At 41.9% G+C, this 26,619-nt stretch overlaps 1 protein-coding gene across 7 annotated transcripts in view; it reads right to left on the bottom strand.

The window, feature by feature from the left end:
• Positions 1-23,884, bottom strand: part of CLUAP1 (clusterin associated protein 1) — a 43,277-nt gene extending 19,393 nt beyond the window's left edge. The window contains exons 1-8 of one of the 7 annotated variants that reach the window (XM_049699017.1): positions 23,331-23,884; positions 20,869-20,980; positions 19,893-19,977; positions 17,181-17,360; positions 14,474-14,569; positions 12,223-12,306; positions 8,355-8,488; positions 1,055-1,196 (exon numbers count right to left, since the gene is read on the bottom strand). In XM_049699017.1, the coding sequence (XP_049554974.1) occupies positions 1,055-1,196; positions 8,355-8,488; positions 12,223-12,306; positions 14,474-14,569; positions 17,181-17,360; positions 19,893-19,977; positions 20,869-20,980; positions 23,331-23,352 (855 nt within the window). In that variant the 5' untranslated portion in view covers positions 23,353-23,884. Of the gene's footprint in view, positions 1-1,054; positions 1,197-8,354; positions 8,489-12,222; positions 12,307-14,473; positions 14,570-17,180; positions 17,361-19,892; positions 19,978-20,868; positions 20,981-22,909; positions 23,063-23,330 lie in introns of those variants that run through there. The other 6 variants (XM_033428953.2, XM_033428955.2, XM_004270243.4 and 3 more) reach the window with 6 other exon arrangements.
• Positions 23,885-26,619: the final 2,735 nt, after the last annotated feature.

Here is a 26,619-nt window from a genome sequence, read left to right as displayed (position 1 = left end):
ACCCAATGTTTAAAATGTCCAGAACTCCAGGGTCTTTTCATTGCCCTCAAAACGTGCCTGTCCTGGACCCTCCATTCCTCCATGACCTGCCTCTGCCTTACAGCAAGAGTGGCAACAGGTTCCTCGTCCAGATAAACATGTCCAGATGAAGGTGTCAGTTACAGCCAGCCCTCTTGGCAACAAAGTAGCATCACCTAATTCAAATGTCCAGGTTTGTAATAAGGCTAGGATAACCTTTATACCAAAAGCTGTCAAGGACAGCATGAGAAAGGGAGACTGGAGACCAGTTTCAATGTGAAAATAGATTCCAAATGCCTATTTTAGGGTTAAGCAGAAATATCCCTAGGGGATAAGGGCAATTCAAAATGACAGCAACTTTGTCCAACTTCCTTTGCTCTGATTCCATACTTATCAACTGATGCTGGGATCTGAAATACTCTTTCCTAAATGGCCTTACGCATTGGGATGAAAGGAACCTGAAAGACAGCTGGTCAGTTTATAGGTCATACATATTTCCCACAATAATCGATAAGCTACAATTCTTCTTTATAAAGCAGTTTCTGAAAAGCTACTCTGGGTGATTCAATAAACCAGAGCTTGAAAATCTTTAAGTGAGCTGACCAAGCAAGATCTGTACACAAGACATGTTACATAATTTGTGGGACTCAGTGCAAAATAAAATGCAGTTAAAAATTACTAAGAAAAAAAAAAAATTACTAAGAATTTCAAAACGGTGACAGCAGAGGATTAAAGCAAGCCCAGGTCCTTCTAAGCTTGCAGCTGTAGCCAACTGCACAGGTCATGTCCCCACCCTGTCTGTAGTCCTAACTGACCAAACTCTGGTGATAACCTACTACCAAAGATTTGACAACCTCGGAGCCCAGGCTACACAACCAGAAAAACAGAAGAATCACATGAGCAATCCTTAGTCTGGTCAGGGAGAAAAAACATTCACCAGATATTTTTTTCACAGTGATATTTACAAACTGGCATGTCAACAAGTACAAAGTAACACACCAGAACAAATGGTCATACAGAAGGACTAAGCACTCACCTCAAACCTCTCTTGCTCCATCCTGTGATGATCCTCGAGTTGCTGTTCCAGATAAGCCAGATTTCGAAATTTCTCTAGATAAATGTCATACTGCTTTTGCAATTCGTCCTCAGTCTTCTCATATTCATCCATAAAGGCTGGCCTAGAAAAAAATGAAATAAAAACTGAAAGATTAATCAATATACAAAAATACAGTAGTTTGAAATTGATATTCAGAGCTCCAGATTCCGTCCTGGTTTTCTTTGGAAAGCCTTTAATTAGAGAAGGTTCTTCATTCTTGTAACTAAAGCTAATTTCCCCTTTTCTCTTCCCTCCCCACAAAATGAAGATACTTTTAATCAAAAATTAAGACATGCTCTTTGTAAAAACTAGAAATAATCCTGAAAGTATTAAGAATAAAATTAAAATTACTCATAATCCCATCACTAGGTATTAGCACTTAATATTTGACATACATCCTTCCAGACTTTTCTATGCATAGATACATACAGAAATGTATTTCTTTTTAACAAACATTAAGTATATTATCTCAAATGAAGGTCTGAGGTCTTTTTTCCTCACTCAATATGGCACATATTTCAATACAGAGTTAAAGAATAATCATACATCATACACATCTCTAAAAATCAATAAATTAAATACATGCATTATCTTAGCTGGGTATAATATTCTGTCTGAATGTTCCAAAATTTAATCAGTCCCCTAAAAAGAGAAATATAGGTTGCTACAAATTAAAGCTAAGTTTTTAAACAATATAAAACTTAAAAATAAAACCACAGCATAAAAACCTGTTTCAATTGGTTTGTTGAATTTTTTTCTCTTATTATAGATCTTAAAGGTAAAACTTTGTTCTTTTAAAAATATAAACAGATAGGGACTTCCTTGGCAGTCCAGTGGTTAAGACTCCGAGTTCCCAATGCAGGGGGCACGGGTTTGATCCCGGGTCGGGGAACTAAGATCCCGCAGGCCGCACGGCACAGCCCCAAAAATTTTAAAAATAAAAACATAAACAGACAAACTAGAAAATAATTTATAATCTTTTGGACTAGAGGAAAACAGAGAAATTTTTCTATTAAAAAGATCTGAGGCTTGTGGAACAAAAATCACATTCACAGAAAGACAGGCAAGATGAAAAGGCAGAGGGCTATGTACCAGATGAAGGAACAAGACAAAACCCCAGAAAAACAACTAAATGAAGTGGAGATAAGCAACCTTCCAGAAAAAGAATTCAGAATGATAGTGAAGATGATCCAGGACCTCGGAAAAAGAATGGAGGCAAAGATCGAGAAGATGCAAGAAATGTTTATCAAAGACCTAGAAGAATTAAACAACAAACAAACAGAGATGAACAATACAATAACTGAAATGAAAACTACACTAGAAGGAATCAATAGCAGAATAACTGAGGCAGAAGAACGGATAAGTGACCTGGAAAACAGAATAGTGGAATTCACTGCTGCGGAACAAAATAAAGAAAAAAGAATGAAAAGAAATGAAGACAGCCTAAGAGACCTCTGCGACAACATTAAACACAACAACATTTGCATTATAGGGGTCCCAGAAAGAGAAGAGAGAGAGAAAGGACCAGAGGAAATATTTAAAGAGATTATAGTCGAAAACTTCCCTAACATGGGAAAGGAAATAGCCATCCAAGTCCAGGAAGCACAGTGAGTCCCAAACAGGACAAACCTAAGGAGAAACACGCTGAGACACACAGTAATCAAATTGGCAAAAATTAAAGACAAAGAAAAATTATTGAAAGCAGCAAGGGAAAAAAGACAAATAACATACAAGAAAACTCCCATAAGGTTAACAGCTGATTTCTCAGCAGAAACTCTACAAGCCAGAAGGGAGTGGCATGACATATTTAAAGTGATGAAAGGGAAGAACCTACGACCAAGATTACTCTACCCGGCAAGGATCTCATTCAGATTTGATGGAGAAATCAAAAGCTTTACAGACAACCAAAAGCTAAGAGAATTCAGCACCACCAAACCAGCTCTACAACAAACGCTAAAGAAACTTCTCTAAGTGGGAAACACAAGAGAAGAAGAGGACCTACTAAAACAAACACAAAAGAACTAAGAAAATGGCCATAGGAACATACATATCAATAATTACCTTAAAAGTGAATGGATTAAATGCTCCAACCAAAAGACACAGGCTTGCTGAATGGATACAAAAACAAGACCCACATATAAGCTGTCTACAAGAGACCCACTTCAGACCTAGGGACACATACACATTGAAAGTGAGGGGATGAAAAAGATATTCTATGCAAATGGATATCAAAAGAAAGGTGGAGTAGCAATACTCATATCAGATAAAATAGACTTTAAAATAAAGAATGTTACAAGAGACTAGGAAGGACACTACATAATGATCAAGGGATCAATCCAAGAAGAAGATATAACAATTATAATTATATATGCACATAACATAGGAGCACCTCAATACATAAGGCAACTGCTAACAGCTATAAAAGACGAAATTAACAGTACCACAATTATAGTGGGGGACTTTAACACTTCACACCAATGGACAGATCATCCAAAATGAAAATACATAAGGAAACAGAAGCTTTAAATGACACAATAGACCAAACAGATTTAATTGATATTTATAGGACATTCCATCCAAAAACAGCAGATTACACTTTCTTCTCAAGTGCGCACGGAACATTCTCCAGGATAGATCACATCTTGGGTCACAGATCAAACCTCAGTAAATTTAAGAAAACTAAAATAATATCAAGCATCTTTTCTGACCACAACGCTCTGAGATTAGAAATGAATTACAGGGGGCTTCCCTGGTGGTACAGTGGTTGAGTCTGCCTGCCAATGCAGGGGACACGGGTTCGAGCCCTGGTCTGGGAAGATCCCACATGCCGTGGAGCAACTGGGTCCATGAGCCACAACTACTGAGACTGCACATCTGGAGCGTGTGCTCCACAACAAGAGAGGCCGTGATAGTGAGAGGCCCACGCACCACGATGAAGAGTGGCCCCCGCTTGCCACGACTAGAGAAAGCCCTCGCACAGAAACGAAGACCCAACATAGCCAAAAATAAATTATTAAAAAAAAAAAAACCTTAGAACAGCTATAAAAAAAAAAAAGAAATGAACTACAGGGAAGAAAACGTAAAAAGCGCAAACACATGGAGGCTAAACAATACATTACTAAATAACCAAGAGATCACGGAAGAAATCAAAGAGGAAATCCAAAAATACCTAGAGACAAAGGACAATGAAAACACGACAATTCAAAACCTATGGGATGCAGCATAAGCAGTTCTAAGAGGGAAGTTTATAGCTATACACCTTACCTCAAGAAACAGCAAACATCTCAAATAAACAATCTAACCTTACACCTAAAGGAACTAGAGAAAGAAGAACAAAACCCAAAGTTAGCAGAAGGAAAGAAATCATAAAGATCAGAGCAGAAATAAATGAAATAGAAAGAAAGAAAACAATAGCAAAGATCAATAAAACTAAAAGCTGGTCCTTTGAGACGATAAACAAAATTGATAAATGATTAGCCAGACTCATCAAGAAAAACAGGGAGAGGACTCAAATCAATAAAATTAGATATGAAAAAGGAGAAGTTACAACAGACACCACAGAAATACAAAGCATCCTAAGAGACTACTACAAGCAACTCTACGTCAATAAAATGGACAACCTGGAAGAAATGGACAAATTCTTAGAAAGGTATAACCTTCCAAGACCGAACCAGGAAGAAATAGAAAATATGAACAGACCAATCACAAGTAACGAAATTGAAACTGTGATTAAAAATCTTCCAACAAACAAAAGTCCAGGACCAGATGGCTTCACAGGTGAATTCTATCAAACATTTAGAGAAGAGCTAACACCCATCTTTCTCAAACTCTTCCAAAAAATTGCAGAGTAAGGAACACTCCCAAACTCATTCTATGAGGCCACCATCACCCTGATACCAAAACCAGACAAAGATACTACAAAAAGAGAAAATTACAGACCAATATCACTCATGAATATAGATGCAAAAATCCTCAACAAAATACTAGCAAACAGAATCCAACAACACATTAAAAGGATCATACCCCATGATCAAGTGGGATTTATCCCAGGGATGCAAGGATTCTTCAATATATGCAAATCAATCAATGCGATACACCATATTAACAAACTGAAGAAGAAAAACCATATGATCATCTCAATAGATGCAGAAAAAGCTTTTGACAAAATTCAACACCCATTTATGATAAAAACTCTCCAGAAAGTGGACATAGAGGGAACCTACCTCAACATAATAAAGGCCATATACAACAAACCCACAGCAAACATCATTTCAATAGTAAAAAACTGAAAGCATTTCCTCTAAGATCAGGAACAAGAAGACAAGGATGTCCACTCTCACCACTATTATTCAACATAGTTTTGGAAGTCCTAGCCACGGCAATCAGAGAAGAAAAAGAAATAAAAGGAATACAAATTGGAAAAGAGGAAGTAAAACTGTCACTGTTTCCAGATGACATGATACTATACATAGAGAATCCTAAAGATGCTACCAGAAAACTACTGGAGCTAATCAATGAATTTGGTAAAGTTGCAGGATACAAAATTAATACACAGAAATCTTTTGCATTCCTATACACTAATGATGAAAAATCTGAAAGAGAAATTAAGGAAACACTCCCATTTACCACTGCAACAAAAAGAATAAAATACCTAGGAATAAACCTACCTAGGGAGACGAAACACCTGTATGCAGAAAACTGTAAGACACTGATGAAAGAAATTAAAGATGATACCAACAGATGGAGAGATATACCATGTTCTTGGATTGGAAAAATCAATATTGTGAAAATGACTACACTACCCAAAGCAATCTACAGATTCAATGCAATCCCTATCAAATTACCAATGGCATTTTTTTTTAACAGAACTAGAACAAAATACCTTAAAATTTGTAATGGAGACACAAAAGACCCCGAATAGCCAAGGCAGTCTTGAGGGAAAAAAACGGAGCTGGAGGAATCAGACGCCCTGACTTCAGACTATACTACAAAGCTACAATAATCAAGACAATATGGTACTGGCACAAAAACAGAAATATAGATCAATGGAACTGGACAGAAAGCCCAGAGATAAACCCACACACCTATGGTCAACTAATCTATGACTAAGGAGGCAAGGATATACAATGGAGAAAAGACAGTCTCTTCAATAAGTGGTGCTGGGAAAACTGGACAGCTACATGTAAAAGAATGAAATTAGAACACTCCCTAACACCATACACAAAAATAAACTCAAAAAGGATTAGAGACCTAAATGTAAGACCAGAGACTATAAAACTCTTAGAGGAAAACATAGGAAGAACACTCTTTGACATAAATCACGGCAAGATCTTTTTTGATCCACCTCCTAGAGTAATGGAAATAAAAACAAAAATAAACAAATGGGACCTAATGAAACTTAAAAGGTTTTCCACAGCAAAGTAAACCATAAACAAGACGAAAAGACAACCCTCAATATGGAAGAAAATATTTGCAAATGAATCAACAGACAAAGGATTAATCTCCAAAATATATAAACAGCTCATGCAGCTCAATATTAAAGAAACAAATAACACAATCCAAAAATGGGCAGAAGACCTAAATAGACATTTCTCCAAAGAAGACATACAGATGGCCAAGAAGCACATGAAAAGCTGCTCAACATCACTAATTATTAGAGAAATGCAAATCAAAACTACAATGAGGTATCACCTCACACCAGTTAGAATGGGCATCAACAGAAAATCTACAAAGAAATGCTGGAGAGGGTGTGGAGAAAAGGGAGCCCTCTTGCACTGTTGGTGGGAATGTAAATTGATACAGCCACTATGTAGAACAGTATGGAGGTTCCTTAAAAAACTAAAAATAGAATTACCATATGATCCAGTACTCCCACTACTGGGCATATTCCCAGAGAAACCATAATTCAAAAAGACACATGCACCCCAATGTTCATTGCAGCACTATTTACAATAGCCAGGTCATGGAAGCAACCTAAATGCCCATCAAGAGATGAATGGATAAAGAAGTTGTGGTACATATAGACAATGGAATTCAGCCATAAAAAGGAACAAAATTCAGTCATTTGTTGAGATGTGGATGGATCTAGAGATTGTCATACAGAGTGAAGTAAGTCAGAAAGAGAAAAACAAATATCGTATATTAACGCATGTACGTGGAATCTAGGAAAATGGTACAGATGAACCGGTTTGCAGGGCAGAAGTTGAGACACATGTAGAGGACAAACGTATGGACACCAAGGGGTTAAAGCCGCGGGGGGGTGGGGATGGTGGTGTGATGAATTGGGCAATTGGGATTGACATGTATACACTGATGTGTATAAAACTGATGACTAATCAAACCTGCTGTATAAAAAAAATAAAAATAAATTAAAAAAACAAAAGATCTGAGGCTTAACAAAAATGAATTTATGCTTGAAAGGCAGAAGTTTTTAATGAGATAAATCTATCTGGTGGCCCTGATCCAGAGGCAGAAGGGATGTGGGCTTGCCCTTGGCAAAGAGGAAGCCTTGATGCTCCCTCGGTTACTGTCTGCTGCCCCCAGGTGCTGCCTTCCTGCAGATCTCAGGACAGGAGCCAGAGTGTGGGCCAGGCACGTGTCCCCAGAAAGCAAGACACATTCAGAGCGAATACAGCAGCTGGAGAAAGAAGGAGTAAAGAGAGAAAAATAACGGGAGAATGAAAACGGAGGAAGGGCAACACAGAAACAAAGCAAAGGAAGGAGGGTACAAAGTGAGAGAAAAAGGGAGGGCACAAGAAAGAGGTGCGGTGGGGGCAAGTGTGGGCTCCAAGAAAATGTGAGGCACACACTTGAAAGGGAAAGTCAGAGGAAGGATGAATTACCAGTGAGGAATTAGAAACTGTAAAATCTACTCAAACCAAGAAATGGGAGTATGTTTCTGTTTCCACCTAATTTATGGCAAGTCACAGATCTGAGGAGCCAGACCTTGTATAACTTTCGCCATCTGGATTTACTCACTTTGACTTGTGTTCCAAGAAGCTATAAAAGCTAGAAGGGAGGTTCAACAACTAAGCAGTTTTCCAGACATATTGAAAGCAGTAAAGAGAATGAGTTTAGCAGTGTGCCTGTTAAAAACACACGTACATTCTGCAGCAGAGACATCTTTATGCTGGGCTTTTCCCACTGCTTGAAAGGTTAATACCACTGACGATATATTCCCTCAGTCTGCTTTAACTTGCAGAGACAGCGTTCTACTCACACTTCAGGTGTTCATATCTACCTGACACTCTGCAGAGTCTGGAGTCGCTTCCGATTTCTTTCCAGCTCTAATTTCCTCTTGTCAATTTTGGCTTCTAGGTTAGCTTCATCAGAGGCCACATTATTGAGCAGGTCTTTCGTCTTCTGAACCTGCACCTACATTTAACAGGAAATGAAGGAGACAAATGTGCCAATAAGGACCACGACCTGACTCTTGGAAGAGCAGGACTTCTCAACCTCTCAAGCCCAGCAACACCTCACTAAACATAATCAACGGGAAGCAAACAGAGCAAACCCTCCCCCAAGCCATCACTCGTTTAACCAACTATTTCCAGGAGGAACATCACATAGGCCTAGAAAGAATCATCTACTTTTTTTTTTCCATGAGAAGGTGTTTCCAAAGAGGGACCCAAAACCTCCTGCCACCTCACTTGTTTAGATGGTTACACCTCACTCTGAAGGGTTGGTTTGCCTTCATTTACATAGTTCAGGCTACCCCCCAGCTACAAATAACTGACTTACAGAATACATGCACACACAAACTTTATCTTAGCTTTACTTAGAAGGGAACAAAAAGAAATGCCGCCTGGTCCCAGCTCTAATGCGCTGCCTGCTGGGACTGAGAGAAGGTTCCTCTCCCCTTCCCAGGCAGCTGAACCGCAGACTGAACTAAACAGAGAAACCACTCCATTAGGAGAAAGTGGCTCCCTGGGTGGCTCCGGTGTGACCCAGCCTTGGGGAGGGAGCCTGGGCAGCAGTGTGGCACAGGCCCCTGAGCAAGAGGGCAGCGTGAAGGGAAAGAGATCTCTGGCGAAAACCACAGGCCTCCCCATCCTCCCTCCCATAAGAGCAAGTTCATCTGAGGCAGGGCTAGTCTGAGTAAATGCACTGTCTTCACACTCGTGTTGTCTGGGAAGCGGGCCAGGTCAAGGCCTGTGGCTCAGAGCTGCAATCTGCTGCCCTAGGAATGACATCTGCAACTCAACCAGCCAAGTGTAGAACTGCTCTCCGTGCCCCCAGGCTGGGACTATCCAACTCTGCTGTTAAGTTCCAGATGGCCAAGGTGGGGTCCTCCCCTCCAGGACTTTACACGTGTGTAGCCCCATGAAGGTTTACTGTTTACCTGCAGGCCTCTGAAACACTATGCGGTCCACAAAGAAATCAGCTAAGGAGCCCAGACACGCTCCACGACTCTCAGAGACAGTGCATATTTGGAAGCAATCAGTTTTATCAGCACTTTATGGCTTAATTTTTTTGTTTAAGTACACTAACCATTTCGAAGATGCTTTCATGAAGATTAATCATATCACTAACCACTGATTTGCTGCAAGTACTTTAAAAACCACAGCAGAGATGTGAGTTCACTCTCAGAGGAAGACACGGTGGGGCTCCTTTCTGAACAGACAACTCAGGTTGATGGCAACTATTTCTCTGAATCAAAGTCAGATTAAAACCTAGTGAATCTATCTGACCTCAAAAATAAAGAATTTTTAAAAAGGTTCTGTTCCTCAAAAAAGACAAATGTAATAAACACAAAAAATTTTCTCTAGCTTTCTGAAATAAATGGCCTATATTTCATAACCCCTTTTAAGTATCCATGTTGTTGTTTCGCTTTTGTTTTTAGAATTATCAAATATCATGTATATTTTCCAGCAACGAAAAGATATCTTAAGAGGTGTTCACCAAGAAATGAACTGTGCCCTCATTTGGTTGTTCCATTTTTAATACTGACTTAGTGCTAAAGGCACATTCATGTCATGCTAACCTGATTCAGCCAGAACACTGACAAGCACACAAGTATTATCATTAGTTTTTTTTTAAATTTAGAAACAATCAGGAACTTACAAACAGCTGAAGTATAATACAAAACATTTTTTCCTAACCTAGGTGAGAATGAGCTGCTGACCTGATGCTCCATCACTTCTAAATATTTTAATGTGTATTTCCTGCAAATAAGGCCTTTCTCCTAAATAACCACAACACAATCATCAAGACAGGAAATGAACTCTTGACGCACCACCCCCACCCAACCCTCAGACCCACTGTCCCCATGAAGTTCTTAACAGCAGATGGGAGTGACCCCTGGCATTCAGTCATCAGGTCTCCTTAGCCTCCTTCAGTCTGGAATGGCTCCTCAACCTCTCCTGGATGTTCATGACAGGAACATGAACTTTTCACTGTTGAAGAGTAGGGGCCAGGGAATTTACAGAATGCCCCTCAATTTGCCTTTGTCTGATTAGCTTCAGATTACACACCCCTAGCAGGAATAGCACAGATATCACTGAACCCTGCATCCCATCAGGTGGGCATAATTCTGGTTTGCTCCATCACTGGTGATATTCCTTTGACCACTGGATTAAGAGGGTGTCTGTCAGGCTTCTCCTATGACATTACTCTTTTCCTCTCTGTAATTAATAAGTATTTTGTAGGGAGCTACTTTGAAACTATGTGAAAAACCTGCTCTTCATCAGTTTTCAATGTATTCATTTATCAGTGAGAACTCAAGATCTCCCATTTCATTCAATGGTCTATAATCCATTACTATAATTCATTCATTTTGATGCTTATCCTGTCCCTGGTGTGGCCAGGGGAAGCTGGCTTCTGTGTCCTTCTGACACTCTTTGAGCACTTCCTTGCTTTCTGGCACAAGAAGATCTTGTACTTTCTTATCCTAGCTTTGGAATCAGCCATCTCTCCTGAAGAGCCCTGCTTCATTTTAGTGGAGAATGGCATTTAGAAGCCAAGATCTGGGTGCTAGGTATGCTCAGAGCTAAGGAGTGTATGAATGTGTATGTGGGTGTGCATGTGTATGTACATAAATATACTACATACATATGCTACACGTACATACACACAACAAAATTTATTCCTATATCTATCTACATATTGAAATGCATGCATTTAGCCAACACCTCCTATTTCAGGGTTCAATCTAATTTTCTCCCTTTTCATATCTGTAACTCCATTCTCCAACAGTGAGAAACTTGGCTTCCATTATCTTTAATATATTTACTTATTTGATCAACCTGCCTGTATGTAACCATCTCCCATCTCAGCTACCCTGCACGTCTCACCCTGCTGAGGCTCCGACTCTCTGTGCTGGGCTGCGCAGGGAGTATTACTGTTTTATGATAAGAGTACTATAAAAACCAATCTTAGAGTTTTGTACAACTCAAAGCAAATTCTTGTTTTATAACTATTCTTAATTTATGTAAGGCCCCCCTGTCTGTGTCTACTGAATAAAATGAATCTCTAATAATGACTGAATACCTACTATGTGCCACGCACTGTCATAATGAATGCTCACAAGGACCCTATGTGGTGGGCATTGCCATTCCTCCCATTTTATAGATGCGGAAAGTGAGGCACAAAGAAGTTAAGTAACTGCCTAAAATCACACAGAGGGATTCAAACCCAAGTAGTCTGAGTCCCCCTCACCTTCTGCTTTCCAAATGAATGATATAGGTGAGATAAGCAAATAACAACTGATCATGGGTAAGTAGTAAAGGATGATGATCATTCTATTTATACAGTGCTGTTTAAAGTTAAGAAAATCTGGAAATCATTTAAACGCCCAGCAGTGAGGAACTGGTTAAATCAAGTATGAAGAGTCCATAAAGTATTTACTAAAATTACTGCAGAATTTAAGAGAATTATTAAATTAATAAAACTGGCAAAATTTTAGCAACAGGAGAAATTGTTCATATTTGTAATGAGGGGAAAAATAACAGTAAGTCACCAACTATTCTAGAATGTGCTCTAAATTTTTCACCTCCCCACTAACCTGTCCCTTCTTTGTTATGAAGCCTGGCTTGTTCTGTCCTGTAGAGCCAGGAACTATTTTCCAGTCCCAGGCATAAAAACATTAAATAAAAGCGAAGTAATCTTACCAAAATATCTTTTATTGCAATTCTCATCACTTTTTCAGTCTCATTTATTTCCAGAGGTCTGGCAATTGCTTCTGTTCTCAGTTCCTATTGGAAACAATGAAGCGAAATTATTTTTTCAGAAGACGAATTCTCAAGACCAATTCCCCTGTCTAGATACGGCTTATGGACTGGTTCTCAAAAGCTTCATTACTGTGTGGGTCTCTGATGCAAAAGCACTCCCGCCATCACCTCTTCCAATTGTCTTCTGTAATCCTCTGGCCAGCCTGGCCTCTCTCCAGTGCTCAAGGTCCCCTTCTCCAGCCACAGGCCCCCTGTACCCTAACACCATAGGAACCTGAACTCACCATCCAGAATCTTTTCTCCAAAATTTGCTTCTTTTACTTGCATTCCATTCAGGTGACCCCAAACCAAGTGCAGCTCAACTTGCTGTCTGAACCCACTGCCAGCCTGTACAATCTTCTTTGTGATCACATCCCTCTAAGTTGCCCATTACTGACAACTGTAACTGATGAGAAGAATCAGCTCGGCCCTGCCCCAGCACTAACCACTAACCATCAAGGGAGGCATCTGTGCCTATCATATCAGTATTGGACATTTCCGAAACATGGGACTTCATTGCAGATGCAGTTATGGGGTTCCTGGAGCACTTTATCAAATCCTGTCTTGTGCTTCCTTTATTCCACAGTGTACATTACCTCCCCCACAGTGGAAAACTACTGAGGGCAGGGACCGTGACTTACTCAAGGACACAGAGCACAGTGCCTTCCTTGCCTGTGGTTGGTGCTGGTCCTCAATGAATATTTTGTTGAGTGTATGAAAAACATATATTGGATAGGGGATCTTCCTCAGATCATGACTGTACACAGAATATGAGAAGTCCTACATTCAGGGTCCCTTGGCTTCCATGGCAACAGTTCGGCCTCTGATTGCTCCATCAATTCATTACAGGACAGTACTAAAAGAGTCCCCAGGGAAATCCTGGTGAGCCTCACAATGAAGCCAGGGCTCTGCTGGCAAATAGCAAGTGACCAGCTCCTGTCTCTGGGACTGTGAGGAACACGTGTAGACATGTGCACTATAAACAGAAAACATGGAAAGCCGGGAGCTGCCTCACTGCTTATCTAAATTAGCTGTCAGACATTATGTCAGGTTTGTTCTGCCAACTACACTTCACCAGGTGGCAATATATCAAGAGCAGGGATGGTGAGCTAGCACCAAGTCCCCCGCTTCCAATCTGTTCCTAGGGCAGAAATGAAAAATGCCATTACACTGTAGCAGCAATGCCAGAACACAGGCAAGGCAGTGAGAGAGCAGTCATGGATGATACACCTGATGGGAATGGAATGAACTAAGTGCATTTAATTCAAAAACATTAGATATGAGCATGTATGCTTCAAATGCCATAAATCCTCCCAGGTAAGAATTAAACAGCACTCCATTTCTTCTCCAGCCAGTAGGTCCAAAACTCTGCTGCTCGTTGGAATCACCTGGAGATCTTTAAAAATCTGGCTCTCACCCCCAAACATTTTGATCCACTGGTATGGGGGATGACCTGGATGCTGGATGATTTAAAAAGCTCTATAGGAGCTCCAAGGGTGTTTTACGAACCCACTCTTCAACAGCTCCTTAAACACAGTGGACAGAGCACCCTCCTTGACTGGCATGGGCTAGAATAAGGACTGCAAATAAGTTTCAACTGTAACATCAACTTCAAATGATTGGTAGTGACTACCTAGATTAATGACTGGTTCCCAAACTCTGCTGTACGTTAGAACCACCCAGGAGACTTAAAACTCCCAGTGCCCAAGTCACATTTCATACCAATGACATCAGCATGGAAGCCAGACATCAGTAGTTTGTAAAGATCCCCAGGTGATTCCACTGGGCCACAAGATTTGGGAACCACAGGCTCAGAAGAGCATTTTGTTGGGAAGAATGCCAAGGCTGAGTGTACCGGGGGAAAGCATCATGATCAATAAAGTCTGCCACGGGCACAAGGAGGAAAGTTTCAGCAACAGGCACATATTTGCCATTCCTGAACTAGATGTCAAAGGTATTAGAAACAGACCAGAGCCCACCAGAAGCACAAACAGCAGCAAACACCACACGTATATTACTTTCCCCCACAGTAGCTCATTTAATCAGGTACCGTTTAATGAAATCAAAAGAACAGAGAAAAACAGAATTGGAAAAGAAACCTTGGAAATCTGCTTAGCTAAGGAGGTAACCGAGTTATCTGAACACTGCTTACCCTCAACTCCACCTCCTTGCCCAGCAAGTCGTACAGAGATGCTCCCTTGGAAGTGATTTCAGAAGCAAGCTGCCTGGCTGCTTTCAAATCTGCAATCTGGAAGGAAAATATCAAAAACAGAAACTTCAGTGACAGGTTTTTATTAGGCATTCAGAAAGAATCAATCTGTTCATATAGGTTCCCACCTCCAGTCAGGATACTTGACTTACTTGACTATAGAACACATTTTCCACAAGACACATATTTACATCCTGGAGAAGAGAGTTCCCAAAACATCAGTTTAGGAAACACTGATCTAAGTACAAATTAGACCAATTCCAGGCCACCTGAAAAACCCAAATGTCAGGTCAAATGTACTCTGCAACAAGGAGCTGTGGGGGTTGTGAACGTTGACACGCTTCCTATAATAAGGGACCCTGGCAGTGGTGGGGTGAGCAAAGGAGGGGCAACCTGAGGGACACATGCCTACCGCAGAACCCTGATGCCCTATGTTTAACCCTCCCTGTCCCCTCATTCTCTGCCTTCAGGCTGCACTTCACTGGGCTGCTGTAAGCTCAAATGAGCTCACCGGCATGAAGGCCTTACAAGCTCCCACAAGGCACTGCTGTGAAGATGATGATGATCTGGCCCTGGGCACAGCTTCTTTCTTAGGATCTACACGTCACACACTCTTCCATGAATACACTAAACTTCCAAAGAGCCCAAACATTTCCCAGCTCAGCTCCCTCTCCCTCTCCCCAAAACAACAGATTCCCACCCTCTTTCATTTTCAAACCACTGACAACTCTCACTCTTCGTTCACAGCTGGTGACTTCCTTCCCATTTCCTCAGTCCTCAGGACTCCTCTCGAATAGCTGCTTCCTCACCAGCAGTGAGTTCCCAGCTTCCTCTCTGGGAGTCCTCTCATCCGCCCCACTTCTCAGCACTGAAGTTCAGCAGAGTCCAGCCGCACACCACCCCCAACCCCGGACCTCCCTTCCACACACACTCCCCGCAAGCTTTCAGCTCTGATACCAAGATTAAAGCCATGAGCTGAGGTTTGACATCTCCACTTGGACACCTCGTGGACGTCACAAACATAACATGTCCTAAACCAAACTCATCTTTCCTGCCAGATCTGCTCCTTCCAAACTCTTCTCCACTTCAGTAGACGGCAACTTTGTCCTTGCAGGAACTCACACCCAAAACTTTAGAGCCATGATATCTAATATCGTGCCCACTAGTCACGTGTGGCCATTTTCAATGTTAAACCATTCAAAATTTAATAAAACTTAAAACTCAGTTCCTTGGTTATGCTGGCAACACGTGGCTAGCGACTACCATATCACATGGCAGAGACACAGAACACATCCACCAGCCCGGAAGCGCTACCAGAGAGCTGCTTCAGGACCTTCCTTGTGCTGTCTGCTTTCTTCCAACCTACACCCAATCCATAAGACCTACCTTCAAAATATGCTCTAACCTCTGACCACTTCCTCCCAGTGAGGATCTGGCTCCTGTGTATGGGTTTTCAGGCCTGACCACAGGCAATCCTGGAGGCTTTACCTGGCAGGCCTCCTGGGGAAAGCTGTGCTCTAACACCAGTGCCCTGCGGTCTCTGAAGAGAGTTGCAGTCAAGGAACCAGGCCCTCTGGCCAGTCATGTTCTCATAAAGACCTGCATTACTAGGTCTCTTTATCTGAGGCCTTGGGTCCAGGTCCTCTTCAGTGCCTCTGCTGAGGCTTCCTTATTGGGGAAGGTGGGGCAAACACCTTCTCCCACACCTCAGGGGGCATTAAAACTGCCAAAGCAGTCTTATGAAACAGGGAGTTGACACTTCCTCTGGCTTTAGTCCCTTGCTTATACCACTGCAGTTAGTGATTAAAGACACAGCTTTCATGTTTGGCTTGTTGCTTTAATCGAGTCCTCCGACGCCTGGCAGCTCACTCTCTCCCCAAGCTCAGCTGAGCACCTGACGGCCACTCTGCTCAAAGGCGCTGTCACCTCCTGCTTTCTAACAGGTCTCTGGGCTTCCACCTTTTTTCCCCCTTCAGTCCGACTCAATCCAGCAGCCAGAGTGATCCTTTTAATATGAAGTTTCAAATTATGTACTTCTTTGTTCAAAACTCAACGATTTTCCAGCTCAGAGTCAAAGTCTTGACAGTGGCTTTCCAGGGACCACAGGCCTGAGGCTGCCTCCCCTCCCAGCTCTCATCACATGGCCCCCTTGTGTTTCTTCAAACACACACAGCACACCTTTCCACTGAATGGTTTGCTCCTTCCCTCCTTCAGATCTCTGCTGAAACCGTCACCCAATCCCTGAGGCTGTCCTAGCCCTCTATTTAAGACACCTCCCCCGGCACCCCAGCCCCTTCCCTGCTTTACTATCCTCCACACATGCAGCCCATCTGACCTGTCACTCCTTCTGCTTTGCGGTTTACAGTCTGGCTCCCCCAACTGAGCCGTGGGAACAGAGGATTCCTGTCCTTGTTGTTCACGCCTGTATCCCCAGTGCTTGAAGAGTGCCTGGCAGATAGCAGCAGGCTTTCAATAAAAAGTTGAATTTATTGTCCCTTCTGCTTTGATCCAAATGCTGATGAGCACAAAACTAACAAATGGCCCTCAGTCAAGGAGTAAGGAAAGAAGTGATGCTGTATTGATATAGCCCATTTCAGTGTTTGAGAAATAAACATTCCATCCCTCACTACAAGCCTTGCATTGTCCTTACCTTTGAGCCAAGGTCAAACTTGAATTTGCTGATATCTTCCTCTCCTATTTTAGAGTCTTCCATACCTTTGGTCTTCATAGCATTATAAAGGACAGAGGTGATCTTCAATAGTTCTTTCACTGCATACCCGTCTGCTTGATAAAGCTTCTTAGTATTGAGTTTTATATGTGCCTTAGTGGCCTATTTTCAGATAAAAAAAAAAAGTTTAAGACCCATTCCACGTAAAATCTAAACCAAATTCCATGTAGGTCATTTGAAAATGTCACTGCCAACAATAGGGATATAACCAAATCATTTTAAGAATCAAACTTTCAAGTTACTCATATATTGCAAGTGGGTATGTTGACTGATACAATCTTGATGGAGAGCAATTTGGTAAATGACAACAAAATTAATTACAAATGCATATGTCCCTTGGCCCAGCAATTCCAATCCTAAGAACTTATGCTAGGGATATACATATTCACAAACAAAATGATGTGTATAGGTTATTTGTTACAGCATTGCTTCTAAGAACAAAAGTTACCAACAATCTAAATGCCTACCTGTATAAATTACATAAGTTATGGTATAAACTTGCAAGCAATACTACTCAGGTGTAAGAGAGGATAAAGAAACTCTATGTGTATTTGAAAAGTTCTCCAAAATGTACTGTTATATGAAGACAAGATTCTAAACGGTGGTGTGCAGTATGCCACCATTTGTGTAAGAGGAAGGAAAAGGAATATACAGTCTATTTGCTTAATTATGCCTAAAGAAACTCTGAAAGATATTAAGAATAGTGATCACTGGGAATGGAACTGGGCTGATGGCAAACAGAATAAAAGTCATTTTACTCTATATTGTTTCATGATTTAAAAAAATTTTTGAACCATAAAATATATTACCTATTCAAAAATAAGTAAATAAAATTCTTTTTTAAAATCTGCATGCTATTTAATTTCCATTAGAAAAATATTATCTATATAAAATTTTGGTCCAGTTTCTTCTCCTTTAGCTCTACTAGGTTTGAATACTTAAATACTTTAATTTTACTCAAGTAAAAGCAGGATCATATATCTGACATGAAAAATAAATATTTCACATCATTAAACTAATCGGGTTTAATTAGGTGTGCTCTTTATTATTTCTCAGGAATAGTAACTCATCTTTCCTGTATGTTACTTCCCTTTACTTTTATTTATCTGAGTAACTATGTAATGCATGTCTCTTTTCCCACGTCCAGTAATACGAGTGTTATGTAAGCGTAATTTGTAATGTCAATAACTAGATTCATCATTAATCTTCAATTTATGTTCAATTCCCCTTATTATATAGTATTTCCATAATAATTTCAGATATTTCAGTCAACCTTACACTTTGCAACAAAGATTGTAAAAATTAAGATGTTAATTTTAAAACATTTTTAAAATTCCAGACTAAATAATCCTGGGCCCACTTAAAGTGATGCTGTCACAAGATGTCCTGGAACAGCTACTGCTTCAATTTCAACATGGCCTCCTTTGGGCAAAGCAGCAACCTGGTAAGCAGCTCTCACAGGAAAACTACTCTGGAAATATTGCCTGTAGATGTCATTGACAGTATGTCAGCCAGCAAAACAGTTTTTTGTTTTTTTTTTTTTAACATCTTTATTGGGGTATAATTTCTTTACAATGGTGTGTTAGTTTCTGCTTTATAACAAAGTGAATCAGTCATACATAAACATATGTTCCCATATGTCTTCCCTCTTGCGTCTGCCTCCCTCCCACCCTCCCTATCCCACCCCTCCAGGCTGTCACAAAGCACCGAGCCAATATCCCTGTGCCATGCGGCTGCTTCCCACTAGCTATCTACCTTACTACGTTTGTTAGTGTGTATATGCCCATGACTCTCTCTCGCCCTGTCACAGCTCACCCTTCCCCCTCCCCATAATCTCAAGTCCGTTCTCTAGGAAAACAGTTGTTTTTATCACATTCGTGAACTCACAGCCTACTGCTTTCAGAATTTCACCCATGTTTGTAAGAGCCTGTTTAGACTCTTCTGCCACCCCTCCTGGCACAAGCTGTCCATTTGCAGGGTCCATGCCTAGCTGTCCTGAAACGTAAATGGTCCTGCCAACTAACACAGCCTGACTGTAGGGACCAATGGCCGCTGGGGCATGGGACTCTAAATTTCTTAACAAATAATAAATTAAAAACAAAAAACCCAGAAAACTTTGTTGGTAAAATGGCTCCACAGAAGTCTGGTAATGGAGTGTGTTTAGAAATCTGGAACTTCCCTGGTGGCCCAGTGGTTAAGAATCCACCCGCCAATGCAGGGGACATGGGTTTGATCCCTGGTCCGGGAAGATCCCACATGCCACGGAGCAACTAAGCCCATGTACCACAACTACTGAGCCTGCACCCTAGAGCCCACAAGCCACAACTACTGAGCCCGTGTGCCACAACTACTGAAGCCTGCGCACCTAGAGCCTGTGTTCCGCAACAAGAGAAGCTACAGCGATGAGAAGCCTGCGCACTGCAACAAACAGTAGCCCCCGCTCGCCACAACTAGAGAAAGCCTGCGCAGCAACAAAGACCCAACGCAGTCAAAGATAAAAGTAATTAATTAATTTTTTAAAAAATAGAAGGAAAAAGTACTTTTAAAAAAGAAATCTGAAAGCAGCTCTAACTAGGCTTCATCTCCTTCTAATGTATTTAATTTTACAACTCCATCAAAAAACTGTGAACCAACCATGAACTGGGCAATTGCCTTAATGAAGAAAACTCGGTCTTGTTCAGTCTCAACATCAGAAGGGATGTCAGTCTGAGGTTCATACCTATTGCAGAGAGAGAGAGAGAGAAGACACAAGGTAATTAAGTATAAAGTTCACAAAAGAGAAGGTAAAGCAACTGAGAGGACAGTGGATCTGTAACAGGAAGCTCTGAGTCCCCAGCTAAGGCAGTAAGAGTAAGAAAGGCTTCAGAAGCAACACAAAATACCAAACATTCAAGAGAACAAATCTTCACCTAAAAATAGGTTTAACAAATTTCAAAAATCAAATTCGGGGCTCAGCTTACAAAATTAAATCTATCTCAGACTGTAAAGTTCCATTAAAATAATCAGAACTATTACTCTGGCTGCCTGCCCTTGACCCAGTGGAGTTCCTTTCTTCGAGTAACTGATGACACACCGGGGTCAACAGACGGCAGCCCTTGGCCTCTTCCTGAACAGCCCGCAAACTAAAAAGGGTTTGTTACATTTTTCAAAGGTTATAAAAAAAATAAGGAAGAATACATGACAGAGATCTTATGTAGCTTGCAATGCCTGAAATATTGACTATCTCCTTAGCAAAAAAGTTTGCCAACCCTGAATCATATTAGATTTTTCACACAAAATGAAATCTAAATTATTTCCAAGCCAGGTACTCAGCAGAATGTGTGAGGAGGTCCTGTCACTCCCTGATGAAGGTGAGGGGATGAAGAAGAATGCGGACCAGCACCCCGGTGTCGGCTTCCTACTGAGAAACATTCTCCTTTTACCGCTGCCTGGTACACTCCCTTCTCCCACAGCATTCTTTAAACTCAACTGATTTTTAACAGGTTACAACCAAGTCTGTCAAATTTTATTGAACTTTTCCTTTTGCTACACAAAAGCATCCTGTTTCTAGGTAGCTAATGAATAACATCTCATATACATTCTTAAGACCTCAGTAAAGTGCAGTTCTAACCTTTTCACAAGCCAGAGAAGCACTTCAGATACAAGTCCAAAATTTGGCGTGCGGAAATTTTCCATAGAAATATGTCGAGGGTATCCCAAGGCTCTCATCATCTCTGTAAAGTCTGTCCAAGGTAAAACACAATGTAGTCAGTTCCTCGTCAAACAGCAACGACTTATGAATGCAGACACTTTGCTTTCTCTTCTTACTCCCAACCTACTGACACTTTTATGGACTATTTATCAACTAAGAAGGAAAGAAAAAAAGAGATAAAAGTTAAAATACCTAATCTGCTTCCTGAAAAACATGTATTTAAATTCAATGGGAGAAGAGGAAACTGTACATTGAAATGGGGTTTAGGGATTGGCTGTGAATTTAATTTCTCTCTTGGATACCTCATTTATCTCTTGGATATCTTTCTCTTTACCACTCAAAATGAGAATTACCTGGTCACGGTTTAAATGTTAACCGTGGGTTTTTTTTGGGGGGGTGTGATGGTGGTAGGGTGAAGTTTTGTGTGTTATTTCTGTGTTTTTTGTGTGATTTCTGAGTTGACTTTTTTTTCCCACTGAGCATATAGGACCTTAATAACACAAAATTTAAACATTAGTTGCATTGTATTTAGAGAAATCTTCAAGAAAATGATTGAACTATTGAGCAGTATTTAGATGTATTATGAGACAGACTAAGAAACAGTAATACTAATACATGTTGATACCAGATGCTGCAGTCACTAAGCTTTAAGCAAGACTTGGAAATAAAACATCTTTTTAGTTCCCACGATGTGCTAAGACCTGTATTCAGTGTGCTTCTGGCTAAATAATGTCTGTCTTCACTCTTCTTGAAGGTGGATATTCAAGATGTCCCAATGACATTCACAAATAAGCTACTTGGGCCTTGGAGATTAGTCTGGATTCACAAGACAACAGAAGAGAAAGCATAAGCAGAGGAAAGAGAAGCAGAGGGCCTCTGTTGCTGTTTTGGGGGATATTTAAATAGAGCAATGGAAAATAAAGCAGCAGCCTTCCCATCACACAGTAAGCCCTAAACACTTCTTGCCGCTAAGTAGCAGTGCAGTTCTGTTAATTCTACAGTATTACTGTTAAAATGGAGACAATCTGAATAAGAATCTTACCATGAATTGCATAATGTACAGCATTCATTTAAGGTCAAAATGCTCAGAAATCCCCTTCTTGTACACTTTAACCAACACAACTCCATTCAACATCCCCTAGCACAAGGCTGGCCTCCCTCAACTATGAGGAAGGAGAAACTTGTCTCTACAACACAAGGTCACCAAGAACCTCCAACTCCCAGAGGGCACAGATTCACACAATAGTGCTAATAGGCATCAATAAAATGTGATGCCTCTTCCTATATATTTCCATTATAGAAAAAAGAGCAATTCACAACTGAAAGGAGTAATCTTTAATGGGGAAATTTCAGGCACCAGCAATTGTTAGAAAATTGGCCTTAAAGAGGCCCCTCAGATCACACCAAATCGGCAATCACCTGCTACACCTATGCAGGTGGAGCCAGTTGGCTGAACTGCTTCAGATTCAGAAAATGAAAGCGTATAAAAGGCAAGAGATTCCTTCACACAGTCCTACCTTTTGATCCTCGTTTCCACCCAGTTCTAGCTGTGTGACCTAAAGCAAACTACTTTACCTCTCTGCCTCAAAGTATTTCATCCAGAAACTTATACAAACCACCTTACTGTTACAGTGAGGACTAAAATAAGATATTGAATGTAAAATGTTTGGTGTGTAACAGGTGTCCCCCAAAGTAGTAGTAACTAATTCTCTTTTCCCCATTCTTCCATTACCCCACCCTCCTAGCAAAGGCACTTGGATTCCCTTCTCCTCACCAACCCCTTTAGAAAAGATGCAAGCTTTGGAGGTTAGACACCCTGATTTCACACTTCAGCGCCAGCTCTTACCACCTGTGTCCCCTGACCTGACCTCTCTCTGCCCAGTTCCTCATCTCTAAACACAGGTGCACAGTTGTTCAGAGAAGTGAATGAAACGATGAACACACATAAGACAGTAACTACCTGGCAGATCATAAAAACTCGAAAAAACGGAAGCCTCAATTATTATTCACCAGCCCCCTCCTCGGTTGTTGTTCGTTTCCCGGAGCTCTAAGCTAACCCAACTCAAAAACGGTCTCTGCGTTTTCCAATACAGTAGCGAACAGACCCATAAGTCAATTAAAGTTAAATAAAATTAAAGCTTCGGTTCCTCAGCCGCACTAGCCGCATACACATACACAACCTCCCATCATCGCAGAAAGGGCTGAGACAGGGCTGGGGCGCTCAGCCTGGGGGGCGGCGGGCCAGGGGCGCCCCCGAGCCGCAGAGGCCCGGGAGGGGGCTCCAGCGCGAGAGCCTCAGCGGGGCTCAGACAGGCAACCCGGCGGGCCGGAGCCCCGAGTCTCGGGAGGACCGCAGGTCACAGGGGTCAGGGTTGCCTTACTGCGGAGGTCCCGGAAAGACATGGCGCCCTGGTCCTCAGGATCCCGGAGTCTCCGCCGCTTGCCCCTCAGCACTCATGGGTTTCTATGGCAATGCACGGAGCCCTCTACGGCGCGCAGCCGGGGCCAAACAGGACTGGAGGCGAAACGGCCGGGCTGTGTGCGCATGCTCCATGCGCACCAGAGAAAGGGCAGCCGGCAGGGGACGTCCCGCGACGCTGAGGGAGGGGGCGTGGGGTCCCGCCCCGCCTGGCGGCCGGGCCCACTTTACACAGTTTGCAGACGTTTGGCACTGGCTGACATGTCCTGAGGACCTACTAAGTGCCTGACGCTGTGCGAGGCACCCTACGTACTACTTCTCATTTCCTCCTAAACTCCTCTAGAAAGAATGTACATAATATCACGAAGCCAGGTCTCCAGCCTGTGTCCTGTGCCCAGCACACTTCTCTCTGGCATGTGTAAAATGGCTGGCCGCGCCCGCGTCCGAAACCCGCAAGAAGCGCCTGCAGCGTGAAGCAGTTGAGGCCACAGATTGCGAGTCGCAGGCAGGCGCTGACCGCGGGGCGGCGAGAGCAGGCCCGACAGCCATCTGCGCGTGCGCAGCCGTCTCGCTCTTCACAACAGGCCGGAAACTGACCCGGGTGTTCGCGCGCCGGCGGTTGTCCTGGCAACCGTGAACTCTGGCAGCTGGAGCTGTAGTTGCTCCTGGTGGAGGGAGGGGGCGGCTCTGGGGTGAGGACCGCGCCCAACATGTGGCCAGAGGAGCTGTGATCTAACTTGGGAGTCTTCTCTACTGGGCTGCCACGGTTGGGGATAGGTGACAGCAAGGGCTGGGGAGGCGAAGTGAGCTGAGCCCAGAAGGGTAGGCGAAGACGAGGGACTACACCCGCGGGACGCCCTCCGCCCCTGCATTGGTTTTGGCGAAGTAACAGACACATAAAGGCACAGGACCTCAAAGAGAGTCCCGAAATAGACCCACATATACATGGTCATTAGAACAAAGATGGTAAAGCCCTTTAGTGGAGAAAGAATAATCTTTCAGCAAATGGTTTTGGAACAGTTGTAAATGCAAGTAAATGAACCTCCACCCTTGCCTAAGAGTAAAACCTAAAAACTATTGGGTTAGCCAAAAAGTTCGTTAATATCGCACATAAAAACCGGAATGAACTTTTTGGCCAACCGAATATAACTTTTCCAGAAGAAAACTTATGGGGAAAACTTTCTGACTGGGTTAAACAAGAGTTCTTAGATATACCGAAAGTATCATCCTCTTAAAAAATGTTTTTTGATAAATTGCACCTCATCAAAATTTAAAACTGCTCTTCAATACACTAAGAACATGAAAAGATAATCCAGAGTCTAGAAAAATAAATTCACAAAACACATCTGATAAAAAGCCTTCTATCCAAAATACATAACACTCTCAAAACTCAGTAAAAAAAACCATCCAGTTAGAAAGTAGAAAAAGGAAATTCCCTGGTGGTCCAGTGGTTAAGACTCCAAGCTTCCACTGCAGGCAGTATGGGTTCCATTCCTGGTTCAGGAACTAAGATCCTGCATGCCACACGGCCCAGTCAAAAATTGTTTCAAAAAAATTAAAGACAAGAAAGTAGACAAAAAACTTAAAACAGATACTTCACAAGGGAAGATGTGGCAAATGTCAACAAAAAAAATTAATCAATAGTCAATCTAAGAAATGCATAGTTTATTCGGGCCAGCCTGAGGATTATAATCAGGGAGACAGTCTTTCAGAAAGCTCTGAGGATGTTCCAAAGAGGAAAGGGGGAGGCTAGTATGTAGTGATTTTGACTAAGGGGTAGGTGCAGTCAAGCATACATCTTGGTAGAAGGTTACTGCTATTCACGAGGAGCAGATATCTTAGTTAATGGTTGTAGTGCTTTTCTTTTCTTTTTTTTTTTTTTGCGGTACGCGGGCCTCTCACTGTTGTGGCCTCTCCCGTTGTGGAGCACAGGCTCCGCACGCACAGGCTCAGCGGCCATGGCTCACGGGCCCAGCCACTCCGCGGCATGTGGGATCTTCCCAGACCGGGGCACGAACCCGTGTCCCCTGCATCGGCAGGCGGACTCTCAACCACTGCGCCACCAGGGAAGCCCTGTAGTGCTTTTCTAAGTATGGGAAGATGCAAGAAACTGAGTTCATAAAATTTTCTCCCGAAAATATCTGAGAGCTAGTTCTGCCAGTTTTCCCAGAGCACAAAATGCCTCATCCTGATACTGGCCCTGAATTTCTTTCAGGGTGTGTTGTAAATCAGTGACTGTAGTGACTAATGACTCAATTCTTGTAGAATTGGATGGTGAGCAACATTCTTTGTTTTACAATCTCCTCCTTTTCCATCTTAATTTCTACCACGGTTTAGGAAGCATTTCATGACCAGTTTGTCCCACGGCTCTAGGAATGCTCACACCCAGGTCAAGCAAGGATTTCATTGATAGGCCACGCAATGTGCTATCACTGGACTGTTAACAGTAGCCAAAAGCCTCTGGACCACCTTGCCTGTCTTTCTAGTCTTTTATGGTCCAGGAAATGCTTCTCTCTTACTGCTTCTTCCCGTATCTAGAGTTACACTATTAATATCATCAATCTTGGAACTTCCCTAGTGGTCCGGTGGTTGGGACTCTGCGCTTTCACCGCCAAGGGCCTGGATTCAGTCCCTGGTCAGGGAACTAAGATCCTGCAAGCCACGCGGTGTGGCCAAAAAAAGAAAAAAATCTTCAATGTTATAGAACTGTATATTTGATCAATTGTTTCAAGTAGCCTAGTCATATTCATCAGAGACTCAGTCACATATTCAGTAATACAAGAAACTATAATCTTGCAAAATAGACAGAATACAAGTAACATTAATAAGGTCCTAAGTAGGTATTTAAGCTAAGAACTTCCATTAGGTGTGGCCCAGTATCTCCCCAGATCATCTGACCCAGTGTGTTCTGCACCAATCGCTATCTTTAAGGGAAATGTTATATTGGCATTGCACACAAAGTTCACCAAAGATATCTGCATCATGACCCCTTACAAGATTGAGAAAGGAATGTTTTCTAAGGAGTTATATAACTGGCATCAGAAGAAGAAAAATTGAGCTTTATGGCTGAGCAGGTATTTCTGCTGCTGGGGAGGTCTGGTTAATGCATAATATAGATACACAATGCACACTACAGGGGAGAGAGGAGGCCCAAATGGGCAGAAAAAAATTTATGTTTAAATCTTCTTGTCTTGCCTTAAAATATGAATTTTATTTCATTACAAATAGTAAGGAAAAGATGCTCAAGATTA

Source organism: Orcinus orca, chromosome 16 (genome assembly GCF_937001465.1).
Source record: "Orcinus orca chromosome 16, mOrcOrc1.1, whole genome shotgun sequence".
Lineage (NCBI taxonomy): Eukaryota > Metazoa > Chordata > Mammalia > Artiodactyla > Delphinidae > Orcinus > Orcinus orca.
The sequence above is the reverse complement of the archived record's forward strand: the minus strand, read 5'-3'. Positions and strand labels throughout refer to the sequence as shown.